The sequence below is a fragment of the Marmota monax genome, unplaced genomic scaffold (genome assembly GCF_021218885.2).
Source record: "Marmota monax isolate L192 unplaced genomic scaffold, Marmota_monax_Labrador192_F-V1.1 WCK01_AAM20220418_F8-fsc00105, whole genome shotgun sequence".
Classification (NCBI taxonomy): Eukaryota; Metazoa; Chordata; class Mammalia; order Rodentia; family Sciuridae; genus Marmota; species Marmota monax.
The window spans coordinates 4,368,948-4,387,500 of NW_026692947.1; the positions used below are offsets into that span (position 1 = coordinate 4,368,948).

An 18,553-nucleotide genomic window follows, 5' to 3' on the forward strand; every position below is an offset into this window, starting at 1 on the left:
TTCACAGCTGCGGGCCTTTGTTGACAAATTGTTTCATCTCCTCTGGGTCTTAAATTATTTTCTCTTATTCTGAAGTGAAAATTCACTGAATATTTCCAGATACTGTATTGAGGGTCATAATTCAATGTCTCCTAATTTTGTATAAATTCCAACCTCCCCCACCTCAAACCCCCGTCTCTCCACCAAAGAACTGATGCTCGTTCTTAAATTTGTTTCTGTAATTTGCAGAATGTAGAATTTGCTTTATGATAGAGTAATTTTCATGATTTGATTGGTTGATTTTAGGTCGAAAAACAGCAATGACACATCTTAAATCCTTTCTTAGAGGATTATGCCTTAGTGAAATCTTGCTACAGATATGCCAAGGTAGTTGTTTCTATTCTTCCCTGATAATAAATTCTAAATTGCTAGGATTTTCCTCCTCTTGGTCCTTTTATTGTTACTAAATTGATGTTTAGCTGGGATGTGGGCATCCCACACTAGCTTCACATCAAGTGTGCTAGGTCTTTTCCTCCTTCCCTGGGTTTATTCTTCCTAGTGTACGCCCCATGCTTCTCATTCCTCTATAGCATTTACATTTAATACCTCAGTGCTTCTCTCTCTCTCTCTCTCTCTCTCTCTCTCTCTCTCTCGGCACTCATTATTTCTTCCTCATTCTCTGTTAAAGTAATAAGTGTATGTTCTGTTGCACTTGCCTGAGATTATTGAACTGGTCTTGGGTTTCCCGCCATCTGGGTTTCTGGCAGGATTGCAATTTTCCTTTGATGTTGTAATACTTTTTCATTGAACTTGAGTGTGGGGCTTATAGGACTTGTTTGCTTTTATTTATTTTTTCTCCCGAGATGTGCACATTTTTTCTTGAGCTTATTTTGCTGTTTTGTGCTGTTATTTTTAATTGCTTCCGACTGGGGGGTGGGGCTGAGGGTGAGATTTGGCTTGAATTCGGCTCTCTTTGCTATTACTCACATTTCTCCAGAAGCCCCGCATGTATTTCTCTGTTTCTCTCTCTCTCTCTCTCTCTCTCTCTCTCCCCCCGCCCCCCCCCCAACCACCCCGCCTTTGACAAACCACTTTTGAAAGGCCATTGATCCCTGGTGTAAATAGTGTTAAGAGGAAGATGGGCTCGGGGTAGGGATGCTCAGGAATCCAGTCCTGTATAGTCATGAGCTTGGCCATCTGGAAGTCTCCTCTTGCTCAATGAAATGGAGTAAACATTGTCCATTATGAAATCCACCACGCAGGCTGCCAGGGACGAATGGGATCCCACCCAAAGCCAATCGCTGCTCTGACAGGGAAATTGGCTAGCACTGCCTGAGACTACTCCAGCCTCCCCCGTCCCTGATGTCACAATTCAGAGGCTGCTGCCTGCCTAGGACGTTGTAGAAAGCTCTGTAGGTTCTCTCTGTGTGTCCTACAGGGCTCCCGGGGGCCAGGTCCTCATCTGATGGCTTTTATGACAAAATATCTCCTCCCCATCCTGGTGGTCTCCTTGGCCTACTACTATTATTCTGCAAACGAGGAATTCAGACCAGGTAAGTACCAATGTGTCTCATTTGGGAGGAATAGTTTAGAAAACACAGGGGTATTAGTGTATTCCTAAGGATCAAGATGTGTTCTTGATCCCCAAAGTTGTTGAAAAAGAAGGAACCCCAAAGTAGGATTACATCTCTGTGTCCTCTAGCCACAGGCTGTAGTCAGGAGGGATGCAAGGACGAGCAGTCATGTAGCCAAAAGCTTGCCAAATAGACCATGCTTTACTTGGCACCATTAATGGAAAGCAATTTCAACCCTTCTACCAAAAAAGAAAAAGAAGGTAATACCCAAATTCACAACTCAGTCAGATAATAAGGCTCAATGGACAGACTGCTAATTGGGAAGCAAAAAAGGACTCTGGTGTTGATGACTAAGTAGAAGTAAAGAAAGTCCAGGAATCTCTATGAACACATGTGTTTGGATGATTTTTAAATTTTCTTTCAACAAAGCAGAATGAAATAAGCCCAGTAACGTCTGGAACTTCAGTGTTTTACGTGAATCATGACCTTGCTGGCCTATCCTCATGATCTCTGTACAGGGAGGCTTTTAGGAATGACAGCAGACAGCCTCTGTTTTGAACAACCATGCCAAACCCCACTTCAGAGCATGTTTATGAACAACTGGAACCATTCCTTCAGTGATTTACAGAGTTAGAGACAAACTGATCTGGGCTCATCACCTTTAATGTTGGAATGTGAAATGAGGCTGCTCATATCCTGAGAGGGAGAAAGAATGTGACTGCCAAGTTAGATGTGATCTTCACCTCCTTTTGGGGTTCTCCAGAGATGCTCCAAGGAAAGAAAGTGATTGTCACAGGAGCCAGCAAAGGGATCGGAAGAGAAATGGCTTATCATCTGGCGAAGATGGGAGCCCATGTGGCGGTGACAGCAAGGTCAGAAGAAGGTCTACAGAAGGTGAGGGTTCTTTTCCCACATACAATACTCTTAGATGTCCAGATATGTTCTTCTATATGTTCATATATGTATATAAAATCCAGTATGTCTTCTTTCTCTTTCTCTTCCTCTCTGTCTCTTTCTTCCAATTTTGTACTTTCATATACAGGTTCAAACACCCATAGGAATATAAAAATATGCATTTAAGCATTCATTTCTATACACACGCACACACACACACACACACACACATACACTGTACAATGAGCCGTAAAATTCTTGAGGTGTAAATGCTCATAATCACACCTATTCACACACAAGTGTCCATGAAACCATAGATATAGAGACATATATTTAGATACTGAAATTCCAGTATCTATTCAGGAAGACATATCCTTATACTTCATGCAGACTCTCAGGCAATGCCCTCTCATAGATTCACAAGCCCAAGGATGTACTAACACTCACAAACCTAAAGCCACTGATAGAGAAACCAGCATCCCTAGCTACGGTGCATTCAGAAAGACCTATTCACAAGCCCCATGAGCATAAGTAATGAAATTAATCCCCATCACAGTGACAATTTAATAGTGTAAGTCCTACCATGTTCCAAAAGCTATTTCAGATGGAGGACAATAATCATGAGTCTATTTAGGAACACACACACACACACACACACACACACATCCCATTTCTAAACAGGGCTGCAAACAACCTCTCATTTAAGCCCCAATTACTTCAGATTGCATCCAAAATTCTACAGCCAAGACCAATGCCATTTCTGCTGTCTCTCTGCAGGTGGTGTCCCGCTGCCTAGAACTTGGAGCAGCCTCAGCACATTACATTGCAGGAACCATGGAAAACCTGACCTTTGCAGAACAATTTGTTACCAAAGCAGGAGAACTCATGGGTGAGGCTGCTTCTCCTCTTTCTTCCTCTGGACTTTGCCCTAGAGGTCACCAAAGAGCTTTTGAAAGGGAAAGGGAAAGTATCTACCCTAGATGGTTTCTTTCAACACAGCCATCTCTTACAGGTGGACTAGACATGCTCATTCTCAACCACATCACCAACTCTCCTTTGGTTTTTTTTCATAATGATACCCATATTGTGCGCAAAACCATGGAGGTCAACTTCCTCAGTTATGTGGTCCTGAGTGTGGCTGCCTTGCCCATGCTGAAGCAGAGCAATGGAAGCATTGTCGTCATCTCCTCATTGGCTGGTGAGTGGAACAGGGACCAGTGTGGAAGGTAGGAGCCAAAAAAAAAAAACCCAGGGATTGTGCTAGGTTGTAATGAACATGAATTTTATCACTTTCCATGCAGAGAAGTAACACACTATAAACTTGAAGTTGAAATGCTTACCACGATATTAAGCAAAAAGCTCATTAACAAATATGTATGGACAGGCAGAAATAGTAAGTATGTAAACTCAACGAGAGGCATACAAGCTGCATAAAAGCGAAGCTGTTAAGAACTGGTGGGCCCTAAGATATGAGGATTGGTCAAAACAGGCAGGTTATAAAATCCCTGAAAATAACAGAAAATGCAGTCAGAGAGCCCATATGAAGCCTGGTGGTTTGTGATCTAAAAATGAAAGATCGGGGCTAGGATTGTGGCTCAGTGGTAGAGCTCTCGTCTAGCATGTGCGAGGCCCTGGGTTCAATCCTCAGCACCACAAAATAAAAATAAATAAACAAAATAAGGATATTGTGTCCAACTACTTCTAAAAAATAAATATTAAAAAAAAATAAAAATCAACAAACTGCTGCAAGTACAGCCTGTCCTGGTCTCTCTATTGGAGAGATCTAGTCACAGTGAATAAAAAAGACTTTGCTTCCTCTATGACCAAGAGTTGTAGCTTGGTACAATTAGTCAATGCAAAGGTAGAAGTGAAATACTTTCACAACAAACAATAGGCAGATTAGCTAGGGCAAAAGGAAATGAACAATAGCAACAACAACAATAACAACTCCTTACAAAATAATTAACAGACATGCCTATATTAGGGGTATTCTCCAAAATCTCAACTAGTTACATTAAAAGTCCAATTTAAACAACTATCTAAGTAGGGAGGAAACATGTACAGAGAAATGTTCATGAATAGAAAGATCTCTTTGGGATCAAGAAAAGACCCTTGGTGCTTTGGAGGGTGACAGTATCAGAAGTTATCACCAGTAAAAAGCCAGAGTTTCTGGGCTGAGGGATTCCTAGGTGCATTTCATCATGGACCCAGGAGAGAAGTTCTACACACCTTTGTTGATTAGTCAGAGGGATATGGCTGGAAGGTCTGAACACCAGGATCAAATCCAGCCATCAAATGTAGTTCCTGGCAACATAAAAACAAATGACCTAGAAGACTCTGTAAACTATTAAGTACTTCACAATTGTCCATTCTTACTGAAAATAATAACATCATCTATGTTGTAAAGAGTTCTCCTTTCTGGCCCAGGAAAGTCCGCATAGTGATTGGATAAAGGGCCAGTGTGTCTGTGCTACCCGCCAAACAGAGTGATTGATATGCATCCCTGTGCTTCCCAGCCAACACAGACTCCCCACCCCTCCCCAGTCACAGACTCTCTCTGGGCTGAAAGGAAGGGAGAGTTTCCAGATGCATACTGAGTGGGAGGGTGCTGGGCACATCCCCAATGCATCCTGGGACATTGGCCAAAACCCTCACATCAGTTATGGTGTAGGTGGCTTTAATGATTTCAGTTGATTAAACAATACATTCACTCTAGGCAAAGGATGTGTTTCATCTTTGGTTGGAGAATTTAAATTTTATAATGTACGCACTATCTAAATGTGCTGGGAAAGAATATATGAATTACTGTAGAAGCCCAAGGGCATGATGAAATTCTGATAACCTCTGTTTCCACATATCTTCTACACCTACAGAATGACACTTGGTAATTGCCATGGATTCTGAGGGTAAAAATTTAGTTGGATTACTATAGCCAAGAGTTCTGCCTTTTTGTTATGAAGCACATCTGTGAACTTACAAAGTACAGACACATTGCTTTTTCTCCCTAACTGAAGAATATTAATATTCTGTGTTCCATGATTTATTCTTATAAACAGTCAGTAAACATATTCATTAATACATCCCCTTAAAGTCTGAACTCCACAAACATAAGATACTAAGCATCAATTTGGTCTTAAGGCCACTGAAAGTATTGAGATGGAAGTGGGTCATGGTAGCACATCCCTGTAATCCCATCAACTCAGGAGGCTGAGGCTCGAAGATTGCAAATTGGAGGCTGGCTGGGCAACATAGAGAGACCTGGTCTCAAAATAGAAAGTGAAAAGAGCTGGGGATGTTGTTTGGTGGTAAAGTGTCCTTGGTTCAACCCCTAGTACCACAGAAAATTAAAGTATTGGGATGGAGTTTTAATCTTTCCTCTGGGGAACCCATTGTTATTGAATTACAGTGACAAGCAATCATTTTTATTCCCAATACATTTCCAGGTATTGCATTAGATGGAAGTATTGTACTTTTAATATATTACTTAAAGGCTCAGCTACTTCTTTAGCATTAACAGACAATATTGATGCTTCTGGCATCAATATTGTCTGTTAATCTATGGTATACATTCATTCATCCTAATGCAACACCTTTGTTTGGTACCTACTGATCAACTCTCTTGTATATGTAACATCAAGTTACATTTATTAGTCTCCCCTCCTTCCACCAGGTGCTAGTTTGGACATAAGTTTAGCTACTTTAACAAATATCCATTTTATAATGCCCTAGGCAAATCTAATTTTTTTTCCTCCCAGGAAAAAGCCTAGGTTAGGCAGTCCAAGGCTGATATGGTAGTGTCATTCCATGAACCTGTATAAGAACACTTCTGTCTCAGAATCACCATCCCTATGGTATCATTTCATCCGCATGTTTAAGATGGTCTGCTGTTATATTTGAATTCTAGCTAGAAAAATATGAAAAAAGAAGGATACCACCTGAAAGTTGTATTCTTCTCCTCTGCCATAGCTGCCTGCAATTGTGGTCTTTATTCATGTGTCCAGGTAAAATTCATAGGTTCTACTTCTATAAAAGGCATTGATATTGCTCATATAAGGCACTGATTAACTAATGATCTCTCTGCATCACTCATGCCAAGAAACACATAAGTGTAGAAGAAAACATGCCCTTCAGGCCACCCAACACATGTACCACATACAAAAACATGCTTGTGCACACACACACACACACATGCACACCCACTCTATCTCTCACATTCAAGGTCCATCACAAAAACAAAACCCCTTCCATCAGGCAGGGGCTACAGGGAGTGTGAAGAAGCAGCAGGGCAAAGAATAGAAAGAGAATTCCAGTTAGTATTTGTTTAAAAAACTGCAATAGGAATAATACTTGAACTTGACTTTTAAAGAAATTCCCTGGATCGGGCAGAGAACATTTGAAAACGTCTGGCAAAAGTTTATCTGCCATTAATCAAAATGGGTTGTCTTGGGTTTAATTCTAGAAGGTGAAGCTGATTCCATTTTTGAGCCCCTTGGCTTTCTGAACCCCATTAACAGTGGTGCATCCTATCAGTTACACATTGGCTGCTGGAACAGAGCACCTAATGCTGCCTCTCCACATCGCCTCTTTGCGCCCCCAGACAATCACGGGCAAACCCCACCATCCCTCTGTTCCTTTCTCCTCTCAAAATCTATTTAACTCACCCCTCACATGAAAACTTTTTCAGGACTCATCAGAGTCATTTAAACATTGCTTTTTTGTCTTTATTACATTTTGATAAGTTGCCTTTGGAAATTCTACTTCCTCTCTATTTCTTTCTCTTTTTCAAAATTTCTCCTGTGGTCCCAATTCTACTAACAGCAATAACACAAATGCTAAACATACTTGGGCAAGCATAAGTGTAGGGATAATGGCTCTTCTGTATCAAGGAAAATGAAAGGCATATTTTGAAGTGAAACTAGACATAATAAAGAACTGGGTTTCTTAAATCTCCAGAATAAAAATATACTGAAAGGAATAAAGAACCTCTTTGGAAGCTGTATAACAGTCTCAGTAACCTACAGTTACCTATTAACTCCAAATCTTTCAAAAGATCAACTTTTAAATATATATACATATATATGTGTATTAATAATATATTATTTTATGTGTATATATTATCATATATGTATTATATGTGTATTAATAATATTATATATGTATATATATTTAAGGTATGAATACATTTTTAATTTATGCATATTTATTTATCAATATACTAATGGATATATTCATAAATTAATTAAATGTACTGTTTGGTTAAATTAATTAATTATATGAATATATAGTTTAAATAAATATATAGAGTTTTATTCAAATGCGTTCCTTTTCTGGTTTGCTCTTTGGCATCATTGTTTCATACTGTTTTTTAAATGTAAACGTACAGTATTTCAATATACTAGTCAGGGGCAAATACCTCAGAAGACAATGCTTTAGTGGCAAGACTAAAAACCAAGGAATGAAGTCACTTGTTGGACCTTAATCTATTTGTCAGTTGAGAGCTGCCTGTGTGGTCTAAACCTATTTCAAGAATTTGACATTAGAAAGAGAAAAAAAAAAAAAACATGTTTCTCAAATACACATATCAACTAACAGGATTTGGACTAGTCATGATGTTGTTTTATATAAAGACAGGAATATACAGATGTTAATCTCATCTACAGCTCTGGCACCCACCCCATCCTGAAACACGGGCCAGTTCCTCAATGTATGGAAGTGCCTTGGAGTATGGTGGAGGTGGTGAAAAGATGTGAAAGGCCGTGGAATTGGAGTGGAAAGCAGTCATCTATCCCTCCTTAAATCTGTACTAATTATTTAAAGAAAATATGCATTTTTAAAAATTTGTTTTAATTAGTTACACATGACAGTAAGAAAATATGCATCTTTATCCTTAAATCCAGTTACCTCAGAAGTAATTTTCAGGGAACACTGTTTTCAAGATGAGTGGAAGTGTTTTATGCATGTGGGACAGCCATAGAGATATAACAGAGGAGAGATTTGTGTGTATACAGATGTGTCACCAAGAGGACCTGAAAGAATGCCAAAGAGATCATCAACATGGGCATAAAAATTCCAGGAGTCATTGTTGTCTAGATTTAAGAGATTTTATTTGGGCAAAACCTGAGGAATCAAGACAGAACTTGCTGTATTTATCTAAAAGTTCTATGTTGTATCTGCTTAAAAAGAAGGAGATGGAAGTCAAGCACAGTGGCATATGCCTGTAAGCCCAGTGACTCCAGAGGCTGAGGCAGGAGGATCACAAATTCAAGGCTAGCCTGGGCAATTTAGTGAGACCTTGTCTCAAAATAAAGAGCTGAGGATGTAGCTTAGTGGTGGAGCATCCCTGGGTTCAATCCCCAGTACCAAAAAGAAAAAGAAAAGGGGAATGGAGAAGATTTGAAATCAGGTGATATTAGGGGACGTGACACTTTCCGAAGAAGACAGCAACAATTTAGCACAGGTTGAAAACAATATAATGTGATCCATGACAATTATTGCTTCAAGTTCCCTTAAAAAGCTGGGGTAGAGCTTAAGTAGTCAAGGATACTTAACGGCTAGACCACAGGTTTCATTCATGTGTAATTCTAGATGAAAATATCAAATTTCTATCATTAGTCATGTCTTTATGTTTCATCACTAGGGGTTTGAATAGGCCCATAACAAATACATTTTATTTAGAAATATATAAATAGAAAACCAAGTCTTAAGGAAAGAAGAACATAAATGAACTCAAATTAGACTCAACACAGATGCTATATTTAAGTTTCAAATTTAGCTCTCAAATTTCTTAACAAAAAGAAAAAAAGATCAGTATACTGTATAGATAAGATTATATTCAAAAGAAAGAAGCAAATAATTTCTGAAATATATTTCTCATAAAAGATTATAAGTAGAAGGAAAAAGCAATGGAAAGAGCCATTCTCCAACAACTTTTAAAGATGTTTCTATGAGCCAGGTGCAGTGGCGCACACCTGTAATCCCAATAGCTTGGGAGGCTGAGGCAGGAGGATCTCGAGTTCAAAGCCAGCCTCAGCAAAAGCAAGGTGCTAAACAACTCAGTGAGATCATGTCTCTAAATAAAATGCAAAATAGGGCTGGGAATGTGGCTTAGTGGTCAAGTGCCCCTGAGTTCAATCTCCAGTACCCCCCCCCACAAAAAAAGATGTTTCTATGACATAAAAGTTTCATATACATACATACACAGAATGAAAAATTGGAAAACAAAAAAATAATATAAAACTGGAAATAGAAATTATTCATGGTCCTGTAGTCTACATATAATCATGCCAGTATTTTCAGAATTTCCTCCCAAACATATAAATATATAGCTATAGTAAATCACATATAAATATTATAATATATATAAATATAATAGATCATATATAAATTATATTATATATAAATATATAGCTATAGCAAATTAATTATTTTCCCATTTTCTCATTAGTTACCACATTTAGGTTTCTCTCAATGTTTTCACATTGCAAAACTCCCACAACAAATGTTTTTATATCTGAATCTATGACTAAGTTGATGATTATTTCCTTGACAGATTCTTAGGACTAGACTGAGTAAAATGATGGGAACATTTTCAACGTTATTGGTACATATCACCAAATAAAAAATGACAAATAAGAGCCAGGTATGGTGGCATGCACCTACAATTCCAGCTATTCAGGAGGCGAAAGTAGGAGGATCATTGAGCATAGGAATTCAAAACCAGCTTGGCAACAAAAAAAACATGGTAAGATCCTATCTCTAAATAAATAAATAAAAGATAAAAGAAAGGAAGAAAGAAAAATAAAGAACTAGACTTTTTCAAAATATACAAAAGTAAAAATTAATTAAAATTAATTTAAGAATGGTTTCCCTTTCCCATTCCAAATGAGTCTTCATCTCCCACCTACTTTGCGGAGTTAACAAAGTTTTCAGAACTGACAATTTTGCAGGGAAAAAAAAAACATGTTTAGTAGCTCTAATTTGAACTTCTATGTTTCCTTGTGAGGTGGAACAAGGGTCCTGTCCCCTTGACAGCAATAAAATGCTGTTTTTGTTTACCATTTATACCCTCAATGCCTACAACAGCGCCTAGCATGTGGTAGACATGATACCAAAAGCTTGGTCCTCATCCCTAATGCTGTTCCAATAAGGAGGACAAGGTTTTGAAAAAAATACAAAGAAGTTGTATTGCTCTGCTAGCAAAGGAGAAAGAAAGGCAAAGGTCTCAAGTCACAGAGCTGCCATTCTAACTGCCAGAGAGAACAGAGGGCTTTAAAGAGGGCAATATAAGGGCTGTTTTCCAAGTGTTATTATCAGTATATCTAATTGATGTTTAACTTATATTCTTGAAAGAGCTATCATTCCAATTCTCATGTCCTGAGTTTCTTTATTCTTATGGACAGGGAGTGGGAGGGGAATCAGGGCACATTTCCAGTGGCACTTGCAAATGGAATCATTGATTTTAGGGTAAGATTATCAGTGCATTTAATTTACATAAAAAATATCATTCCATGAGAGGAATTGGACAATCTGGCATATGCAGAAAGTTATGTCTTAATCTTTGTTCTGCCAGTTTGCTTTCAAGGGGTTGGAGCAATTGATACCACTGAGTCTGACTCATCACTCCTGTCACTTCCAGGGTGCTATTGCTTGAACAGGTTAATTTAGAATTTAAAACCGAATAACTTGTGCCAGCATTGATCAAGAAGTCAATCAATTGGGTTCCCAATGTCAATTATATCCAGGACTCTTGTAAGACTATTGGTATAGGAATCTCCATTAAGGCCTTAAGCCCTCTGTCCTGTCATTTGTCATCTGAGCCTTATATTTAGGAGATCATTTGTTTTACACAGGAGTGACCTGGTCCTGGGGATCTTTGTTGCCTTAGACAATCGTATTCAGTTTTCACTCCTCCCAGGGAATTATGTATCTTAAAGGCAATATCAACTAGCTGTGATGGGTTCATGTTAACTGCCCCTTCCCCCTGCTGTTGAAGCACCTTCCTTATGTCTAGGACATTCTGTCCAATGAAGGTCATATTAACCATACAGAAATTTTCAGGGGTCTCTCTCTGCAGAAACAATCAAGGTCAAAAGGCAGGTGCCTGTATACCCAGGAACTGGGGCATTTGCTCAGCCTGGCAGGCAGTATGCAATGTTTGACCCAGATGTGTCTCCTGATGGTAGGAGGGAAAGTGCAGCCATCCAGATGGTGTGAGATGGTAGAGCAGAGAGTTCAAGAGTACACAGGAGGCTTTCCCCATCTCCTGCTATGGCCTGGTGCCATGGCTATGGCTAAGGGGACTCCAGGTTATAGAAGCAAAGGCCAGAGCTGGGTTCCTACCTGGGGACTTCCTCCTTGTTTCTAGGCAGCCATGCCCCTGCTGCTCTAGTACAGCTGAAGCAGGGCCCTAGGCTGTTTGACTCACACTTTTCGCCATGCCTTTTGCCCTAGAGCCACAGAGTTTTATGTTTTAGCCATGGGTTCTGGAATCAGAACCAACTGTGTAGGTTTGTTTGCTTTTTTTCTCTTGCTCAATTGCTTATTATGCTGATCCCCCTGTGTATTTATGCCAATGGGCATTGTCAAAGCAGGAATCTCCCTGCCGTATGATGGGTGTTTCACCAGCAAAATGAAGGGTATACCATTGAGTCTTAAAAAGGAAGACCATTCCCATACCTGGGTCATAATCTCTCAGGGCCTACAGCAGGGTACTCACTGCCACTGCATTCTCTTCAGTGGGCAGGTCCTCCATGGCAGAAGAGAGTCTGCCTTACTCACCAAACATTTCCCCACAACTCAGACAGTTCACCATGATTTTCCTCCATCCAGGGACCTACAGATCCTCAACTTGCCGTGGAGACAACCTGTGGTTGCTTAGGGGTGGACCAGAGACAGAGGTTGGCTGAGCCTTTTTTGTACCTTTACTTCCTGGCTGTTCAAACTTATCATATAACTGCATAAATGCCTGCACACATAAAATTTCCTTCATGTATCTGACCTCTGGCAGACCAACTCCAACTGATAGATTGTATAATAATTCAGAATACCATTCAGTGGTCACCTTTCTTTGCCTTCCAAAACATGCATTGGCCCAACTATGTTACAGTAAAATACCATCTTTTTCTTAGTTAGAGACTTATAGCTCCATTAAGTCAAGACCTTTCCCAAGAGACAACTGGCAGGAATTGACTTAGTATTACCTGTGTCTTAAAAGGATCAGTAACAGATACAACAAAAACACACAGACACATAGGGAATTCCTACAAAACCAAGGCCAGTAGGTTGGAAAGCTTTAAAACAGACTAGATTGGGGGAAGGCCCTAAGTTCCCTACACCCACTTAACTGTGATCCCTACACCAGCAATCCCACAGATGTCCCCAAGAAGAAGGACCAAACATTCCCAAGAAAGGGAACAAGATGTGTGGAATCAAAGTTCTCAGTACACACACCAGGAGAGCTTACCAGATGGCTGAGGTGTCACTGCTTTATTACATGGTTTCCTTTCTCTCAAAGTAGAACAAATGGTATAGCGAACCGTATCAGCTCAGGGAGAAAACACAGGAGTTTCTTGAAGCAAAAGGAGCTTCAGCAGCTGTTGGGACAGTCCCTCAGTCCCTCCCTTTACTTATGGGAAGAGCTCCTCCTGTCTAACTCCCATCTCCCAATTCTCCAGTGGTGGGCTCTCAACAAGCTCACACTTAGAGCACCACACCTTCCCAAGAAGTCTGAGTTGGGGCCACTTTCATGTCCCACCTGGATTGACACTTTTGTCCATGTCCCTGATTCTGATCCAGTAATGAAGTTTTGAGAGACATAGAAAACTTGTAAGTATCTGCTAGCAAAGGAGAAAGGCAAAGACTCAAGTCACAGAGCTGCCATTCTAACTGCCAGGGAGAACAGAGGGCTTTAAAAAGGTCAATACAGGGGCTCTTTTCCAGGTTTCATTATCAGTGTATCTAATTAATGTTTAACATGTTCTTGAAAAAGCTGTATTTTTAGTTCCTAGATCTGAAATTTCTTTATTTTTGTGGATAGTGGGTGGAAGGGCAGATAACTTGGCTTAGGACAAGAGAAATGTTATTCTTGTTTCCCTCATGGTTGACAAGGGGAAGAAGGAGAAGAAGGAGAAAAAAAAAAAAAAATATATATATATATATATATATATATATATATCAGTTTTAAAATAAGCCACCAGTAGTTGAACAGTAAGTTCTATATTAAAAGCATGAAGTAGACCCCTATTATATGAAAGGGACCCCTGTTACAGACATTTAATTAAAGTCTTGGAACTCATGAACCAATTTCACTTTCGTGTGTTAATACGCTACTTATATATTTTATCCTGGGAACTATTTTTCCATGACCTTGACCATTGAAATGGTAGCAAAATTTTTCTAACAAATACAAGTAAATCAATTTCATTTGCAGCTTCTTTTACAGACTTTGAAAAAGGCATGAAGTTCAGCTAAATATGAAATTAACAAAGTAAAAACCAAATTTAAATATTTAGTGAGGGCCCACTCTGAGCTAGGCACTCTGCCAGTTGCCAGGGCTATGGCAATGAATGAAAAAAGCTAAGGTGCCTGTCCTGGAGCTCAGATTACAACGAGAGCCATTTTGTTATTGTATTCTTTATAGTCATAAAAAAAGCTGCAAGCAACCTAAATACCCACCTCTTGGAACAGACTCCCAAATCGTAATGAAATATTATCCAAATGCTATATATGTGACCACAAAAAATTGTATGTTTAAATGGAAAGCAATTTACAGAATACTATATCTAATATGAGCCCAAGAGTATTAAAAGAAATGAAAAGAATCTTTTCATTGTACACTTCTGAACTGCGTATTGTACAGTTAACGTGGTACCAAATTGATTAGAACAAAATTTTAAAAAGAAAAATAGGGTTCTATGATGGTAACCAAAAACAAAATATTTCTGTTATCAGGATAGGTGACTTCCTCCCGGAGGACAGAGATGTGTCCCATCTTGGAGTAAACTTATAAATTCAAATTATAACCACTAAAGACCAGTGCAGTGTAAGGTTGTTGCTATTTAGTGTTTTGTGGCTATTACTATTGTTTGGCTCTTTGGTTTGCCTACAAAATTATCAATTGTTGAAAACTTTGTTAATGCTGCACAGTAGATGTGAGATGGGTCCTGTCATATACTACTAACAAGAAAGGGTATGGTCCTTTATTCACTTTTTTTTTTTTTTTTTGGCAGTGCAAGTAATAGAACTCAGTGTTTCACATATGCTAAGCAAGAGCTCTATCACTGAGCTACAACCCCAGCCCTTTTTAATCATGTTAATTCATTTTCACTATTGATTTTTCAAAGGCCAGTCTTTTATTTTTTTATTTGGTCTTAATCAACTTGGCAATATGTACAAAGAGCCTTAAAACCATGTCTATCATTTTGCCAAGCAAAGGTAATGCTAAGGGTCTATCAAGAATAATCATCACTATAGTCATAGATGTAGAATTTATTGTAGAATTTTTTCAGTGGCTCTATGAACTTATAAACACAGATAATGATGCCTAAGACAGCCACCTAACACATGCCTAAAATCAGCCATCACGGTCAACTGAAAGTCAAAAACTAATAACTTTGTTGGTTTTACTTTGTGAGTTTTATATTTAATATTTTTCCATGAAGATGTCTATTTCAAGAACTCCCTTATAATAAATGTGTAAAATAAATCCTTTATCTCTAGAATCAGTAAATTGGCCTTTCCCTCTACTCTTTATATAAATAAATGTTGAACAGCATTTAAAGAATTTTGAAAGTTGCCAGTTCACTGGTCCACATGGGGCACACATCTGTCTCAGTCCAAGAGAGATGGCTGGACTTACGAAAAATTGCAGTTGACTAGCCTCCAAGAAATGATACCACCCAAGGATCTCCCAGGAGTGTCATCATTATACCTGTTTCTCTCAAAATGCCTGCTCCTCTTTCTTTTCTCTGTACTAGCCTCTGCTTCATTTGGTGCAAGTTCAACCTGGATGCCCCAATCCCCTTCCCAGTGTAACAACTGTCAATGCACCTTTGATTTCTGCTACATTGCCAACTAGCTTGATCTTTCAGTCTCTCAACTTCAGTATTCCCCCAAAGAAAGACTATCTAACTGGTTTAGCTAATTAGAAAATAGTCATTCCCTCCCAGCCATTCATAATGAGCAGCCTAGAGAGGTATAGTCATTGAAACAGGTCTCATCAGTTAAGGCCACAGGGAGGGCAGTCTTAGACCAGAAGGAAGATAGACTGTTAAATGACTAAGAGGATACCTCTCTAAATCACTTGCATATCCTTCCCTAAATATTGCTTCTGCTAGGCCTTCCAAATGCCTAGTACATCAGGAAACCAAAGAATCCAAGTTTATCATTGTAACATTGCTTGGTGAGTGTGGAATCAGAGCAAGGAAAGTTTATGGTTGTGACATGTTTCACTGATTTCAAAATGCACATTTATTAACATTTAACAACACTGAAAGAGATGCATCTGAAAAAGATTGCATCTTACCTTCACTATCAGCTAAGCAGTGGTTGTAGAATAGTTGTCATTACCTATACATGCAAACATAGCCATTGCTCTTCATACTGTCATATTTCAATTGAGTTGCACTATGTGGTTGTTGTTAGACACACCTACCTAGTGTAATTTCTTTAAAAATTGCACCAGGATTCAGTCTCAAAGTGAATAGCAACTGCATACAAGAAATGCATAGATTCAGAAGAGCCTGGTATAAATTTGACATTAATGAAGCAAATATTGTTTATATAGAAATGACTGAAATTTCATTCCAAGGTCTTTATGAGAACTAACAAAGGAAAATACAAAGAGATGAACCTCTGTTTTATTTTATTACTGAGAGTATGAAAACATTCACACAGCGATACAACTAAAGGAAAAAAGAGATTCCCAAGTCCTTTGGAATTGATGTTCAAAAAATCCAAAGTATTAATTACATCAAATATAATGAATTTAATGAATATTAAGACATTACTATTTGTCAATAATACTTTCTTAAAAGATTAAAAACATGCAACTATCAAAAGTTGCAAATAGGTATCAGTTACTTGGAAAACACTCTTTCAAGAAATACTTCATACTAAAGGGTAATATTGCATGGGGGGAATAGCTTTGGTTTGAAAAGTATTGTTTGAATGTGTGGGATGATACATGGTTAAAAAGAAAAAATATGTATATATGTCTATAGGAACTTTTCCAATGGGTATAGAATAAAATTCTAAGGGATAAGAATCATGTTATGTTCTATTAGTAGTCTTTTTGTTCCTTGGTATACCAAATAATTATGTGTCTTACAACTGCTTGCCCCTTAAAGCTAATGAAATCCAGCATTTCAACCACAGTGGCTTGCCTCTTCAATCCTTAAATGCAGGCCCTTTATTCATTCATCTCTGATTTCCAGTGCTAATAAATTTGGCAAACAACACATTCTTCCTGAATGAGTAGATGGTAAATTGGCTTACTATTACTTAAATTTGTAATTTTATGTCTTTTCTCAAACTATGATAATGATACATAGCCATATTTCCCCTTCTTTTTTAACTGAATAACTAATTTACTTTTTAATTGATTCTTTTTAGTTATATATGTCAGCAGACTCCATTTTGATATAATTATACAAGCATGGAATATATTTTATTCTAGTTAGAGTCCCATTCTTATGATGTACATGGTGGTGAGATTCACTGTGTTGTTTTCACATAATGTATGGGAAAACTATGTCAGATTGATTCCACTCTCTTTCCTTTGCTATCCCCTCTCCCTTCCCTCTATTGTCTAATCTTCTGCACTTCCATTCTTTCCTTCACCACCCTCGTTATTGTAGGTTAGCTTCCACCTATCAGAGAAAACATTCAACCTTTGGTTTTTTGGGACCAGCTCAATTCACTCAGCATGATAGTCTCCAGATCCATCTATTTGCTGGCAAATATCATAATTTCTTATTTTCCTTCTATTTCTAGATTTTCATGTCAGGGCTTCTTGATGGGGACACTATTGGACTTTGGGATGGGACCATTCTTCATTATGTGAAGAGGGTAAACAGGTAGCCTCACATTGTCTTGAAGAACCCAGGTGGGATGAGGAGGGAAGATGACTACTGAAAAATGATCACTTACAGGGGACATTAATCAAACAAGTAATACATATTGAGGATAAGGGAAGCTAGATTCACTGTTGGTGTTACAAATATGAAAAGGGAGAAAATGAACCCTGTGGTATTGTACTAGAATTGGTGGTGTGAGTATGAACTGGTTTAATATACATGGACAAATATGGAAATACAGATGCATGTAACCATATATTCATGCATATATTCCCCTCAATATGTCCACTGATACCTGGGAACATACTTAGCTCCCAGATTTTATTTTCTAAATATCATTCTCCAATAAAAGAAACCAAATCTTCTTGCAAAGATTACTCCAGGGAAAGGAAAGGTATAGAGGAGCCTAAAAATCTTGCTTTGCCAGTAAACAAAGATCTGCTCAAAGAATAATAGGTATGTATTACTGGGACACAGAGACCAGTAGGATCCCAGTAGCCAAATATGGAACCACTAGAGTATTAAAACAATAATAACAATGATAGATGATAGTTCATTATATATGATAGGAAAATAAAAAGTTCATAATGGTATAAATAAGTGGAGAGAGGAGAAATCTTTTCCATATAGTGGAAAGTCAAATGACAAATATGGAAGGAATAACAAAATTGTAAAATCACCAATTAGCAACCATCACAGTAATAATGGTTAAAAAGAAAAAAATATGTATATTTGTCTAAAGGACGGATTGGATTGATGGGAACTAAAACAAGTGGTAAAAGTTTAATAAGAAACAACATATTTACATAGTCTCAAAGTACTACTCTACTTGACAACAAAAAAGTGAGAAACCTAATTTAAAAATGGGCAAAGGGCTTCTTAAATAGACATTTCTCCCAAGATTTACAAATGCCCACTTGAAAAGATGCTTCAACATCTCTAATCATAAAGAAAATGTAAATCAAAACTACAATGAGAATTTGACTCCCATATCTTTTTTTATTATTAGTTCTTACATACATGACAATAGTG

General features: G+C 38.1%; 1 protein-coding gene across 2 annotated transcripts in view; it reads left to right on the forward strand.

Moving 5' to 3' along the window:
* Positions 1–1,330: 1,330 nt before the first annotated feature.
* Positions 1,331–18,553, forward strand: part of Hsd11b1 (hydroxysteroid 11-beta dehydrogenase 1) — a 47,126-nt gene continuing 29,903 nt past the window's right edge. The window contains exons 1-4 of one of the 2 annotated variants that reach the window (XM_046452225.2): positions 1,331–1,532; positions 2,317–2,447; positions 3,225–3,336; positions 3,460–3,645. In XM_046452225.2, coding sequence (XP_046308181.1) covers positions 1,445–1,532; positions 2,317–2,447; positions 3,225–3,336; positions 3,460–3,645 — 517 coding nt within the window. In that variant the 5' untranslated portion in view covers positions 1,331–1,444. The remainder of the gene's footprint in view (positions 1,533–2,316; positions 2,448–3,224; positions 3,337–3,459; positions 3,646–18,553) is intronic. The other variant, XM_046452223.1, reaches the window with a different exon arrangement.